This window comes from Parasteatoda tepidariorum, chromosome 6, assembly GCF_982258835.1.
Source record: "Parasteatoda tepidariorum strain Cologne lab strain chromosome 6, Ptep-v5.0, whole genome shotgun sequence".
Lineage (NCBI taxonomy): Eukaryota > Metazoa > Arthropoda > Arachnida > Araneae > Theridiidae > Parasteatoda > Parasteatoda tepidariorum.
This window is the reverse complement of record NC_141760.1, coordinates 102,025,704-102,039,815: the sequence shown is the minus strand read 5'-3', so window position 1 is coordinate 102,039,815 and position 14,112 is coordinate 102,025,704. Positions and strand designations below refer to the sequence as shown.

The 14,112-nt window shown below is 32.7% G+C and overlaps 1 protein-coding gene across 3 annotated transcripts in view; it reads right to left on the bottom strand.

The window, feature by feature from the left end:
* LOC107445749 (hemicentin-1) overlaps positions 1–14,112 on the bottom strand; it is a 449,355-nt gene that overhangs the window by 29,567 nt on the left and 405,676 nt on the right. For all 3 annotated transcript variants that reach the window (XM_087166306.1, XM_087166304.1, XM_087166305.1), the window contains exons 12-13: positions 8,728–9,003; positions 4,851–4,988 (exon numbers count right to left, since the gene is read on the bottom strand). In XM_087166306.1, coding sequence (XP_087022432.1) covers positions 4,851–4,988; positions 8,728–9,003 — 414 coding nt within the window. The remainder of the gene's footprint in view (positions 1–4,850; positions 4,989–8,727; positions 9,004–14,112) is intronic.

The window sequence follows — 14,112 nt, the reverse complement described above, 5'->3', positions numbered from 1 at the left end:
TAATTGTAGATCAAAGGTTAAGTGTATATTGTGTGGTAAAAGACACTTAGCTGTTATGTGCCCTCAGATTTCACCTAGCTCTAAGGAGAACACTGATGCCATAATTGAGGAGCCAAAAAATAATGTAAATGTTTTGACTGGACAGGCTTCCCACTCAGATGTTTTGTTGCAGACTTTTATGATAAAAGTTAAAAATGGTAATCGCGAAAAAATTATTAGAGCAATTTTGGACACAGGTTCAGAAAGAACATATCTTAGTGAGGATATAATCGATTTCTTAAAGTTGAAACATTGTGGTGAAATAAAATTAATTCATAAATTGTTTGGAGGTGTAGAAACGAGCGAGAAATTGCATTATAAATATATCGTTAATTTGAGTAGTCTTGATAATAACTATAATTGCCATGTAAATTGCTTAAATGAATCTGTTATTTGTTCAGAAGTAAAGAAAATACCTAAAGGTCCTTGGTTAAAAGAACTTAAGGAAAATAATATTCAGGTGACTGATATAGAAGGGAATTCTATTAAGAGAGAAAATGAAATTAAATTGTTGATAGGTTCAGACATTGCAGGGAAATTATTTACTGGCAATATTAAATGTTTACAAAGTGGGCCAGTAGCAATGCAAACACATTTAGGGTGGGTCCTGATGGGCAAAATTCCCGGCAATACAACTGGAACTAATGATTCATTTGCATGTGTTTCTTTGTTTTTGAGTGAAAAGTCAGTAGAAAATTTTTGGAAATTAGATGTTCTGGGTATTAGGGATCCAGCGGAATCCAAAACGAAAGCAGAAATCCACGGCGAAGCCATGCAATATTTTAAGGATAATTTAACTGTAGATTCGGATGGGAGATATGAAGTGGCATTGCCTTTTGTGTTAGATACTTCTCGTTTAAAAAGTAATAAAGAGTTAGCCGAAAAACGCTTAGTCTCCATGCGGAAAAAATTAATAGATAACAATAAAATGACAGTTTATGAGGAGGTTTTTGACACTTGGTTACAGGGAAAAATTATTGAAGAGGTTTCCGAGGAAAGAGCATGTAACGAACATTATTTACCTCATAGGCCAGTGTTCAAAGAGGACAGCGAAACAACGAAAGTTAGACCAGTGTTTGACGCATCGGCTCACTGCAAAAATTCGCTTTCTTTAAACGATTGTCTCGAGAAAGGTCCAAATCTGATTGAAATTGTTCCTTCTTTGTTAAGTCGTTTTCGGAAATATTCTATCGGAATAATTTCGGATATAGAAAAAGCGTTCTTAATGATTGGGGTGAGAGAAAAAGACAGGGATTATTTACGATTTTTATGGTGTGATTCAAAAGGGGAGACAAAGATATATAGACATAGACGGGTAGTGTTCGGTCTTAACTGTAGTCCGTTCTTATTAGCTGCTACGATAAATTACCATTTAGATAATTCCGCTGATAAGTTTTCAAATACCGCCAAAATTTTAAGGGAATCTCTATATGTAGACAACTGTCTCGTAAGTTTTAAAAGCATTCAAGAGGCGAGTCGGTTTGTCTTGGAATCACAAATGTTACTTTCGTCAGCTAAATTTAATCTTAGAGAATGGAGGTCGAATTGCGATATTGACAGTATTCCGGATTCTAAATCAAATGCACTCACTTATGTTTTAGGCTTAAAGTGGGAATTGGAAACTGACACTCTTTCTTGTAGAGTTGAGTCACAGGGGGAGAGCGAAAATGTTGCTACTAAGCGAGCATTACTTTCTTGTGCTCAAAAATTGTTTGATCCTCTGGGATTTTCTTCTCCCGTGACCCTAGTCCCTAAACTGATTATGCAAGAATGTTGGAGTTTAAATTTAAATTGGGATCAAAGCTTACCTGAACATTTAGAGCAGAAATTTTCAAAATGGAATAAGGACTTAATTTTGCTTTCCAATGTAAAGATCCCAAGATGGATGAATATTAATAGATCTATTGATGAGAAGATTAGCTTGCATATATTCTGCGATGCGAGCAGAGTTGCATATTCCACCTGCATTTTTCTTAGGGTGGAGACTAGAGATTGTGTTTATGTGAATTTTGTGCAGGCTCGTTCAAGAGTTTCACCTTTAAAAAATATAACAATTCCAAGACTGGAGTTGTTGGGATGCTTGATCGGAGCCCGGCTAGGAAGAACTGTTATTGTTGACTTAACAATTCCAGAACATAAAGTATATTACTGGACAGATTCGAGTACTGCATTGTGTTGGATTCAACGAAATGTACGATGGGGCACATTTGTTTGGAATCGTGTACAAGAAATAAGATCCTTGTCAGAAGGAGGAGAATGGCGGCACATCCCCTCGGAATTGAATCCAGCGGACCTTCCCTCCAGAGGTTGTTATGCTAAAGAGTTTTTAAAGTCGAGATGGTGGGAGGGTCCATCATGGTTAAGAGAACCAGAATCGTCATGGCCTGAAAGTACCTTTGCACCTGAAGAAGAGGTTATTGAAACTGAAAAACGTAAATCCGTATTAACAGCGCATGATAAAGTTTCTAAGCCCGATGATTGGTATTATAGGCACTTTTCTTCGTATACCAAAATAGTACGACTTGTGTCCTGGATATTACGTTTTCTCAACAATTCACGAAAGATCCATATCTGTTACGAAAGGGACCTATCGTATGTCGAGTTAGAGACAGCAGAGAGAACTCTGTTTGTATTGATTCAAAAGGAGATACTTCCTAAGTATGAGAAAAATGAGTACAAGAATCTTAGAGCCTTTGTTGACCAGTTCGGAGTTATTAGAGTTAAAACACAGGTCATGTACAGGAAGGATACATATGAGTTTAAGTATCCCGTACTACTGCCATCAGATCATCCTGTTGTTCACTTGCTGATTTCCTGGAAACACCAAGAGTTACTTCATGCTGGCGTTTCTCTATTGATGTGTAATTTACGGGAGAACTTTTGGATCATAAAGGCCAGGAAAACTATTAGGACAGTTGTACAGCGTTGTGTACCTTGCAAGAGATTCACATCTAAAGGAACTAAAACAGAGTCCATTGCTTTACCTGCAGAACGAGTTCAAGACGCTGCAACTTTCCAAGTGACAGGAGTGGATCTTGCTGGCCCTTTGTATCTTAAAGGTGGTCACAAAGCCTGGATTGTCCTGCACACATGTGCAGTCTATAGAGCTATACACCTCGAACTCACTACCTCATTATCCACCGAAGCTTTTCTTCAGTCTTTTAGACGTTTCATAGCCAGAAGAGGTAGACCAAAGATAGTGTACAGTGATAATGGGACTAATTTCCTTGGTGCAAACAATGCTTTAACAAACATCGATTGGGCACAGATAGCTAAGTTTTCGGCTGTGCAGAAAATTCAGTGGAAATTTAACCCGCCAACCGCCGCATGGTGGGGTGGTTGGTGGGAGAGATTAATTCAACTTGTCAAACGTATCTTGAGAAAAGTATTAGGTAGAGCAGTATTGTCTTATGAAGAGTTAGTCACAGTGCTATGTGATTGCGAACAAGTTATTAACTCTAGACCTCTCACATACGTCACAGAAGATATAGATGACTTGACTCCGTTAACTCCGTCCCATTTCCTACAAGAATTGAAGTCTGATGTGACTGATTTGGATAACGTCGACCAAGTAGGATTAAACAACAGACTGAAATATGTTCATCAAGTGCGCGAACATCTTCGAAAAAGATTTCGCACAGAATATTTGGGACAGTTACGACAACAAACTGTGAACTTAAAAAATATGATACCATTGAATGTTAATGATATTGTACTTGTAGAAAACGACCAAAAAAGATCACATTGGTCATTAGCTCGTGTTTTACAACTGATACCTGGAAAAGATGGAATCTCCAGAATTGCTAAAATAAAGACTAAAACAGGTGAACTGTTGCGACCTGTACAAAAGCTTTACAATTTAGAAGTACAAGATAACACGTTTCCTGATTCAATAACTTTTACTAAAAGTGGTAGACAAGTGAAACCACCAAAACGTTTGTCTTACTAAGAAACTTGGATATTAAGATCTTTTTACAAATTTTTATAATTTGTCATTTTATATTTTTTAGGGTATGGAATAATTGTCTTTTAGAACTATCTTTTTGTGTTAAAAGTGCTGCTTACAGGTAATGTTTGAATTTTGTTTAAAATATTTGATGAGTCCTAATTGTTTAGGTGTTTTGATTTAAATTTGTTTCTACAAATGTTCATTGTGCTCTATTTGTCAAAAGTTTAATTTAATTATAAAATTAACCAATAGATGGCGATAGCATGCCCAGTTTTGAAATAAAAATGATTTAATGTATATGTAAAACAGTTGTTCAAAAAAAGAAAATAAATTAGTTGTTGTGTTTTGTTCTAATGCTCGGCTCTTCACTTTTCGAATGCCGTCCAATTGAAAATTGGATTTACATTTAGCGAATTCCTGACACACAGTTAAAATTTAAACTGTTTTGAAAACTAGAATAAACGGAGATTCGTAATATAAAATTAAAAAAAATTTTCATTTTAGGCTAAAATTCACTTTTTCAACGTGTACGGATACCTTAAACGGATTAGTTTCAAAATCATTTTTTCTTCATTATTTAATATTTTAGTACCAAAAAAGGCCACGTAAAAAGCATTTTTTGTGTAACAAAATGTTGTACAGCAATGTGTTTTAAATGGCCCAATTATTTAAAACAAAGAAAAAATTAAAATATGTTGAATAATAAGGTTTTCCTATAATTAAATAATAAATAATTAGCTAAAACAAAATGTTTTCAAAAATCATAGATATTTCTGTATATTATCTGATAAGTGACATCCAATTTAGAAGACATTCTTTTTAGAGAATTAGAAATATTTTAATGCAATACATTGTTACTCACTGCTCATTATTCTTCTCCTCCTCATGATGAGTATGATGATGATGATGGCGAGAACAAAGAGAATAGCTATACTTCCGATAATCGCAGCAATCACCAGCACATTCTTATCACCAAATTCTGCATGCCAACCCGCTATTCCTGAAAATAGCCGAGAAAACGTTTTATTTAACGAAATAAACACATAATACGTAATAGAAAGTGTCATTTCGCTTTCCTTTAAATAAAAGAAATAAAACCGAGGCAAAAGAAAAGTTGTGTTTTCTTATTCTCATTTCTTTTTTAAAAACTTAGAAAAATTTTCAAACTGCTCGTACTTAGAAAATTCCTCATCTTGTTGGTACTTAGAAAATTTTTGATGTTGTTGGTACTTAGAAAGTTTCTTAAAATATTGCTACTTTGAATAATTTCAAATTGTTTTGACTTAGAAATACATTAAAATTGTTTTGACTTAGAAATACAGAAAAATTGTTCTGACTTAGAAATACATTAAAATGGTTTTGACTTAGAATTACAGAAAAATTGTTCTGACTTAGAAATACATTAAAATTGTTCTGACTTAGAAATACATTAAAATGGTTTTGACTTAGAAATACATTAAAATGGTTTTGACTTAGAAGAATTTTCAAACTGTTTGTACTTAAAAAATTCCTGATCTTGTTGATACTTAGATTTTTCTGCAAATGTTTCTACTTAAAATAATTTCAAACCGTTTTGACTTAGAAAAACTTTCAAAGTGAAACTTACCCTAGCAGTAATTTTACCTTGGCCCCAGTTGGGTTCAAAATTGGCTCGATATGGGTCCTATTAGAACATGCACCGAGGGACCAATAATTGGAATGTCTAGATTTTTTAATATTGGTCCTGGAATGGCCTATATAGGGCCTACAGTGGCCAATATGGAACCTAGATTGGCTAAATAATGGATTTAAAATATCGGGTTAATCTGACAATTCTATATAGGACCGATAATGGTTGCAAAGTGGCTATAAAATATCGGGTTAATCTGACAGTTCTATATAGGACCGATATAGGATGTTAAGTGGCTGTAAAATATCTGGTGAATCGGAAAGTTCTATATAGGACCAATATCGGAAAAATAAAGGCTCTTTAAACTCTTACTGAGCCAAGATTCATGAATATTGGCCAAATAAGGACCCAAGTTGTTTTGATGCTAGGGTAACTAATTAGATGTGCACATTTCAAATTTTGAAACAGTGCAATTTAATTCTAATAATTTATATTTATTTTTATAAAAATCAAGTTCACCCAAATTAAAATCTCACACTACCAATTTTATTTGTCTAGTAACAAATATAAAAAAATAAAAATATATCAGTTGTAGTACTTACTAAAAAATTGATAAAAGTATGTTTTTTTTAAATGTTGTTTTTCCGCGGGTTAGGATTACTTTTAACAAGCAGAAAGTGTGGAAACTTTAGTACATGTTTGAAAGTAATTATAAGAAATAATTTAATGAACAAAGTGTGGCTTATCCCTATACCCCTTAAATTTAAATACTGAAACTGTTATTAAATATAAGTTCTTAAGTTCTGATAATTCATTTTTAATAGAATAATATCTACACTTTAACGTTACCTAAGCAATTTTTACTTAAGCAGTTTGAAAAGAATGTAAAATAGAATATTACAAATATCAAAAATAGAATATTACAACTACATATTTTTTGTAAGTTCTATTAATTTATTTTAATTTTTAAATTAAAACTAAAATAAGTTTATAAAGATCCCGAACTAAAAGTAAAATGGAATATCTAAATTATAGTTTCTCAAATTTCACAATTTTTTTTAAATATATTTCAGTATAGTTTTAAAATTAAAAAAAAATGCACAAAAAAATTCATGGCGGAAAATGCACTCAAATTTCTAGCAACATCTATAATTTGTAGCAAATTTATGTCTAATTATAATGTCATATTAATTAGACATAAATCTCATCAGATTGTAGAAGAGACTTATATCTAGTTATAACTACAGTTCATGGCCAAATTATTCGACGCATTATAAGATTCTATGTAAAATCTTAATTATCAGGTGATACTACACAGCTTTATTGTTTTTACTTAACCGAAACCGGTTTGCACTTGTTTACGTTAATGAATTAATTGGTTGATTTAAACGATATATAAAATAAATTCGACGACTGGATAAATTAGATTATACACAGTCCAGTCACATTAATGTGACCACCTGTCAAAAGCCAGAATAACCACCTTTGGCAGAGCTAACCGCTACGAGACATGCAGAAAGAGAGTCAATTAGGTTTCTGAAAGTGTTCACTAGGATGTTGAGCCATGCCGACTCCAGTGCCGTGGCCAGTTGCGCTAGATTACGCGGTTGAGGATCCATGGCGCGAACAATCCGATCGAGGTTGCCCCACAGATTCTCGATTGGGTTTAAATCCGGTGTGTTTGCTGGCCAGGGGACCGATGTAAATTCTTCCTGGTGCTCTTCGAACCACGCACATGCACTGCTAGCTGTATGACACCTTGCATTGTCCTGGTGGTAGATGACATCATTCTGAGGAAAAATCATTTGCATGTAAGGGTGGACATGGTCCGCAAGGACGGATACGTACTTGTACTGATTACCGTGCCTTCCACAATGATGAGTGCACCCAGTGAATGCCAGGAAAACATTCCCCAAACCATAACGCTCCCTCATCCAGCCTGCAGCCTTCCGGCAATTGTTGCATGGTGTTTGCTTTCAGACGTTTCACGCCGTATACGCCAACGTCCATCTGTCCCATGGAGCATAAAATGTGATTCATCGGAAAAAGCCACCTGTTGCCACTCTGTGGACGTCCAGTTGCGGTACTGGCGTGCAAATTCCAGCCTTCGTCTCCGATGAACAGCAGTCAGCATAGGTGCATTAACCAGGCGTCTGCTGCGTAAGCCCATGCGCAGCAACGTTCGCTGAACAGTTGTTGAGGATACACTCTTTGTAGCCTCTTGGTTCATCTGGGCTGTCAGTTACTCAACAGTTGCACGTCTATTCGTCTGAACACATCTCCGTAGCCTTCGTTCGCCTCTGCCATCTTTGGCCCGTGGTGCACCACGCGTGCCACGCCTCTTGTTTTGTATAGTGCCATTTTGCCATGCACGGTATACTTTTACCACGGTAGCACGCAAACAGTTCACATAATCGGTCGTTTCCGAAATGCTTCCACACTTGGTCCGAAAGCCAATAATCGTGCCCTTTTGGACGTCGGATAAATCGCTACGTTTCTGCATTGCGCCAACGACTAATATGCTTTTCGATGCCCTAGGACATCCAATATATACACTGCATTGTAGTGTGCTGCCATCTGCACTCTGTGATTGGTTATTTCACGTTGACGTCGAAAGTAGGTGGTGGTCACATTAATGTGACTGGACTGTGTATATTATATAAATATAGAATATTTATTACATCAGGTATTATATTATTATATTATAATAATTAGATCAAATTATTAGACGCACTGAAGTTTTTCAATAATAACATGTTTTGCAGGAGTTTATAGGCAATACTTTTATATTTAAACATACATGTAATGAGTTTTTATTCAGGAGATTTGTTATATATCTCCTGTTTGTATTTATTTTTAACGTATTGCGTTACGATGTTAACTAATTGATACACGAAGGTAAACAAGTGAAAACCGGTTTTTGTCGCGTAAAAAACAATAAAGCCTGTATAGTATCACCTGATAATTAAGATTTTACATAGATTCTTAAAGTGCGTCTAATAATTTGACCAAAGACAGTAATTTCTTTTTTTTAATAAAGAGTTAATAAAGTTATTGAAAAAAATATCCCGTATACAACATCCAAAGTTGATAATAACATAAAGTAAATGTCTTTTATAGCCTGACTTACCAGGACCAGAAACCAATCGCTCGCAAGGATCTGACATGCCCACATCATTAATGGCCACACAAACATACATTCCATATCTTTCAGCGCTGTCCGGCAGTAGATAGACCTTGTAATCTTCAGGAGAAGCATCCAGATCATACTGATCTTCAATGTCCAGCGTCTCGTTGTCCTTACTCCAAGTGTAGTTGATCTTGTTGGGAAATCCGTCCGCTTTGCAAACCAATACAGGCTCTCCGGCATCGTTTGTCGTTTCACTAATGCTGCATTCGGGTTTGTCTAGTTTAAAGAAGAAGAAAAAAATACTTAGCATTTTTTTTCTTTGAATTCCTACGATTAGTTCACACTTTCTCTCTATATATTTTGTTCAAGTTTTCAATCGTTAATGAAATACTTTTTATCCATCAAATAAATATAAATATCAAATAAATTAATATAAATATCAAATAAATATTTCAAATCCATTTTTTTTAAACTTACAGTGTATGACACTTTCAATATGTTAATACAGTTTTTTCAAATATTAATTCATTCATTAAATAGGGATGAGCGAAAAACGAAATGGAATTTTCTGAATGCTTAAGTGTTAGACATTGCTTTAAATGCTAATACTATAAGCGATTCGGTTTTTCACATATTTTAAAGATAACATCAGTAATAATTTCTAACTTACAGCTCTATTTGGAGAAAAAAAATAATTTATTGCGTGCATTTATATATTTAATATTTTATGTTCACTGTGTCAGATAAATTCAAAACAGAATATTACGTGGTAGCGTCATGTGGTCCACGTCTCCAAATTGATACTTTTAGAGTTGTCTAATTCCACGCGCTTTTTTTCCCTATCTATATATATTTCTCTTACACGTTGACAAAAAAAGCCTCATTACTACTCCCGAATGGCAACGCTAGAAAATCGACCAATGATTGCCGCTAAAAATGTAGCACTTTTAAAAACAGAAACTGAAATAACCAGAGTGTAGAATATTATGTGCTTATGCGCATCGTACTTTTTGTTAAATAATTTATTTATTATATATCAGTTTGTAGATGTTAACGAGAAGAGTTTTGTGGTTGCTAGGGTGACTAATTAGAATGTGAATTGTTTTTTTGAGTGAGTGTGAGATTTGTTTTTCAAAACTGCGATGCTGTAATTTTATTGTTTAGTTAATAAATCTTCCTTTTATATTAAATGTGATAGTAGTTTCCTTAATTATTTGATTCGAAGTCCTTTGAGTTTTATTGGAGGTCAGTTTATTTCGTATTTTTTGACAAGAGAGAGCATTCTCACCAAATGAGATTTCTTCCGAAATTCAATGTTTTGTTTATGCAGGTTTTTCCATTGCAATTAACTTATTTCAATTTTTAATAGACTTAAATATAGCCAAAATTTTAACCTTTTTAAAGAGATATCAGTTTTAGAAATTTTATCTTAAGATTGCTTAGGTGCATTTGCAATGTACCTAAGTTAGTAGCGAGCGAAGCGAGCTTGGTTTGCGAAGCAAATCATATAAGATCGCGTAGCAATTTTCGGGGGTTAGCGAGTGTTAGAGAGCAGGGGCGCAGCCCACTAGTTCCTACTATTAGTTCACACTCTTCCTATATATATTTATGAATCTTTGTTCAAATTTTCACTCGTTAATAAAATACTTTTAATTTATCCATTCAAGTTCAAATATATATTTTTTAAACTAGTAGTTTATAACACTTGATGTTAATACAGTTTTTTCAAATATTAATTCATCAATTAAATTTGGTTAATTAATTTTGGTTTTATGTATGAGAAAAATTGTAATTATTCAATAAAACGTTACTAAAATTAAAAAATTTTCTGTTAATCTAAGTAGGCTTTAATTTTTTTTTAATATTACTTGTTTACTTGATGCTTTAGAAAATGCAAAACCATTCATTACTAATCAAATTCCTCATTATTGTATTTATGCATTTGAAATTGTTTTGTATAAACATAAGGAAACATTTATCTTTAAAGTAGAAATTTACATGGTAACCTAAGCTAAATGGACGGTTTTCAAATATTAAAGCAAAAAAAAAAAAAAATATTTACGAGACACATTTCTCTATTTAAGATCCTGTTTCCAGTTAAAGAATTTTTCAACGAATAATAAGACAGAAAAAATTAACATCAGAAGTCATCTATCGGAAAAGTTTTTAATCAACACCAGAGACTCAGAACAAAAATATTAATACCATGTGACATAAGTTTGCTGCAGGATTTTCTTTTTTAATTATGTTTTTAAAACTGACTATTATAATTTAAAACACCTTGTATGCATCTTATAGAAAATATATATTAGTTACCTTTTCTTTAAACACAGAACGAAATGTTGCAAATTCAAACATTTATATGCGGTCATATAAGTTTTACTTCGGTGATATCCCCTTCTTTTTTAATTGAAAATATATTTTTGAAATAGTTTGTAATTTAAAAGTTGAAACTTATTAAACACTTAAAATATAAACAGCAGTGGTCAATAATTCAGTTTTATTCAATAGAGAAGAAAGTTTAAATTTTCTATCCCAAACTCTTAACACTAAACTCGTTTTTCTGTAAATAGCGTTTTTTAAACGAACAAATGAAATTGTAGTTTTATTATTATTTAGTTTTATTATGGTTAAATTATGGAATTTTACGGCACTTGTTTTTATAAATAATATCTTTATTTGCAATGTATTGAATGTTTGTCAACGAATTAATTATATTTGAAATAGAAGCACAATTTTGCAAAAGAAATTTTTTTTCAAATAATTTTTCTTAATAATTTTTTTTTTTTGTTAATAAATAGTTGTGAGTTTCTTTTAGCTGCTCTTTAAGGTTTTTTATTACCTATGTAATAGCTTAAATTTTCACTTGGAGCATAAACAAAAATGCGAAAAACATATTTAACATTTCCAGTACATTTATACAAACAAAAAATCCCACAATTGAATATGATTTGAGCACTTGAGACATTTTAACGATAAATTTTACGAAAAAAATAAGACTTAAAAATACATTTATTTTAGATCACGAGCTGCCTAACTTTTTTGGTCATCGACCCCCCCCCCCCCAAATTTTTTTATTCTCTTATCAATCCCCCTTAACTATATAAATGAAAGAAAAAATACATGTTTCTCAAATGATTTTTTTTCTTTAGAGAAAATCAAATTTTTACAATAGACAATGCTGGATTATATATGCTGAATTATTAAGAAGGAATAGTTAAATTTCAATTATGTTTAATGATTTAGCACAATATGGAAACTATTTAAAACAACTTTCAAACAAGCTTAAGTTATTAAAAATTAATAGGATTATTAAATAATAATTCAGTGAATAGTAAATTATGATTATAAAATAATAATTTCAAAAATATAATTTTCTTTTTAGTTTACCAATCATTTTAACTGGTCTTTATTTTCATTTGATTGTATTTATGAGTTGTTATTCATTTAAACTAATTAATCAAAAAACAATTGTAACTTAAAATAGCTGTAAGATTTAATTTATATTTAAAATTTAATCTATTTCAGAAAAAAGGAGATGAATAATTATTAAAAAAAATATGCTGGAATGGTAAAAAAGTATTATCTTTTATTAAAAACTTCACTTATTATATTTTATTTCATAATAGTCTTTGAACAGCCGACCCGATTTCTGGGTTTACGACTACTAATGTTCAACTACGTAGCCTTGTAATTTTGAACCCTATCCTGAAGACAAGGGAACTCCTGGATCAAGTATTAGGAGCAATTTTGCCTTCGTGGAGGACTTTTTGATGAAACTAAACCGCCTTTGCGTTACAAGGATAGGAAGACCACAAAAACATCCCACGGTTAGCCTGACGACAAGGGGACTCCATTACATGATCCGTCTACCACTGATGATATATCACGTCAGCACTGTGGTTGGTGCAAGCCGGATGCGGAATTCGTATCGACCAGCCATCGCTTGGATTCGAGCCCGGTTCACTTCATGGGAAGGCGAACGCTTTGTAATTACAAATGGCATTCCCAACAAAAATTGTATATATTGTATATAATACCTGATATAATAAATATTCTATACTTCTCTAATATATTGTCTAATTTATCCTATCGTCGAATTTATGTTATATTTCGTCTAATTTAACCAATTGATACACTAACGTAAACAAGTGCAAACCGGTTTCAGTCACATAAAAGCAATAAAGCTGTATAGTATCACCTGATAATTAAGATTTCACATAGAATCTTATAGTGAGTCTACTAATACGGCCATGGACTGTATGAAAATATGAGAACAACAGAAGGTTAAAATATTTAAGATAATTTTGAGCTCATTTTTATTCAACTAAAATGAAGTAAAACCACCCTTAATTTGAGAGCGGTCGCTGATTGGTGCAAACCACCCCCTTCAGTAATGAAATGAAAGTTAATTAACGAGACGCCATGGCACGAACTTAAATTGAGTTTTATTCATTTTTATTTGCCATCAAGTCTTTTGGGAGAAGAGTAATCTTTTTTTTTCTCTTTTTTTTTGTAAAAAAAAAAAGAGATTATAAGACTTTTTGAACAAAAGACTTTTACTCGAGAAATGATTAGCCTAGGAGATTGAGAAAAACGAACTTTTTCAGTTTTTATAGTAATAAAAACCCATTTACTCTGGCAAAAATAATTCTACTGCTTTAGTTTTGAACGGTCTCATCATTTTAGTATCTTCAGAAACAGATTACGACATTTTAATGAGAATTAAATAGAGGTTTAAATAAAAAAACTGTTACTTTCCTGCGTGGAAAGACCCAAATTTTCACTAACTGTTAATACGTTATTGTGTTTAATCAGAGTTTTAAGTTTTAAAAATATCCTGGTTTGATGATTTTTTTTATATAAATAATGTGTTTAGTCTTTCTTTGATATTAAACTAGAACAGAAATACCACTATATCTGAAAACAAAGAAGCCCACTTGCATCCTACTATTTCTTAATAATTTTTTTTAAATATTCGTATGCTTTAATATTCGTATGCCTCCTCTACTTCGAATAAAACTCAGTGAGGGTTATTCGAATAAAACATAGTTTTGAAGTTAAAGAAAAGAACTTATTAATTTTTGTTTAAAAATATAAAACTTTGTGATTGTTGTTGTTAACGTATGCCTGTTTAGGCAGAGGGGTTCGATTGTTCTTGTTTTCCAGTGGCGCCATCTATGGCCAAGAATTCGACTTCTGCCACACCTGTTTATAAGGCATACCCATTCATTCATCCATAGATCGTAACTTTGACCTGAATCAGCGAACGATCAATCTCCAATCTAGTAACCACAGAGGTTTTGATTTGTTATGGGAACATGAAGGACTTTTGTGACTCGACAGATTTAACGTGCATCAGTCACTTTACTACACGGGGAGTCT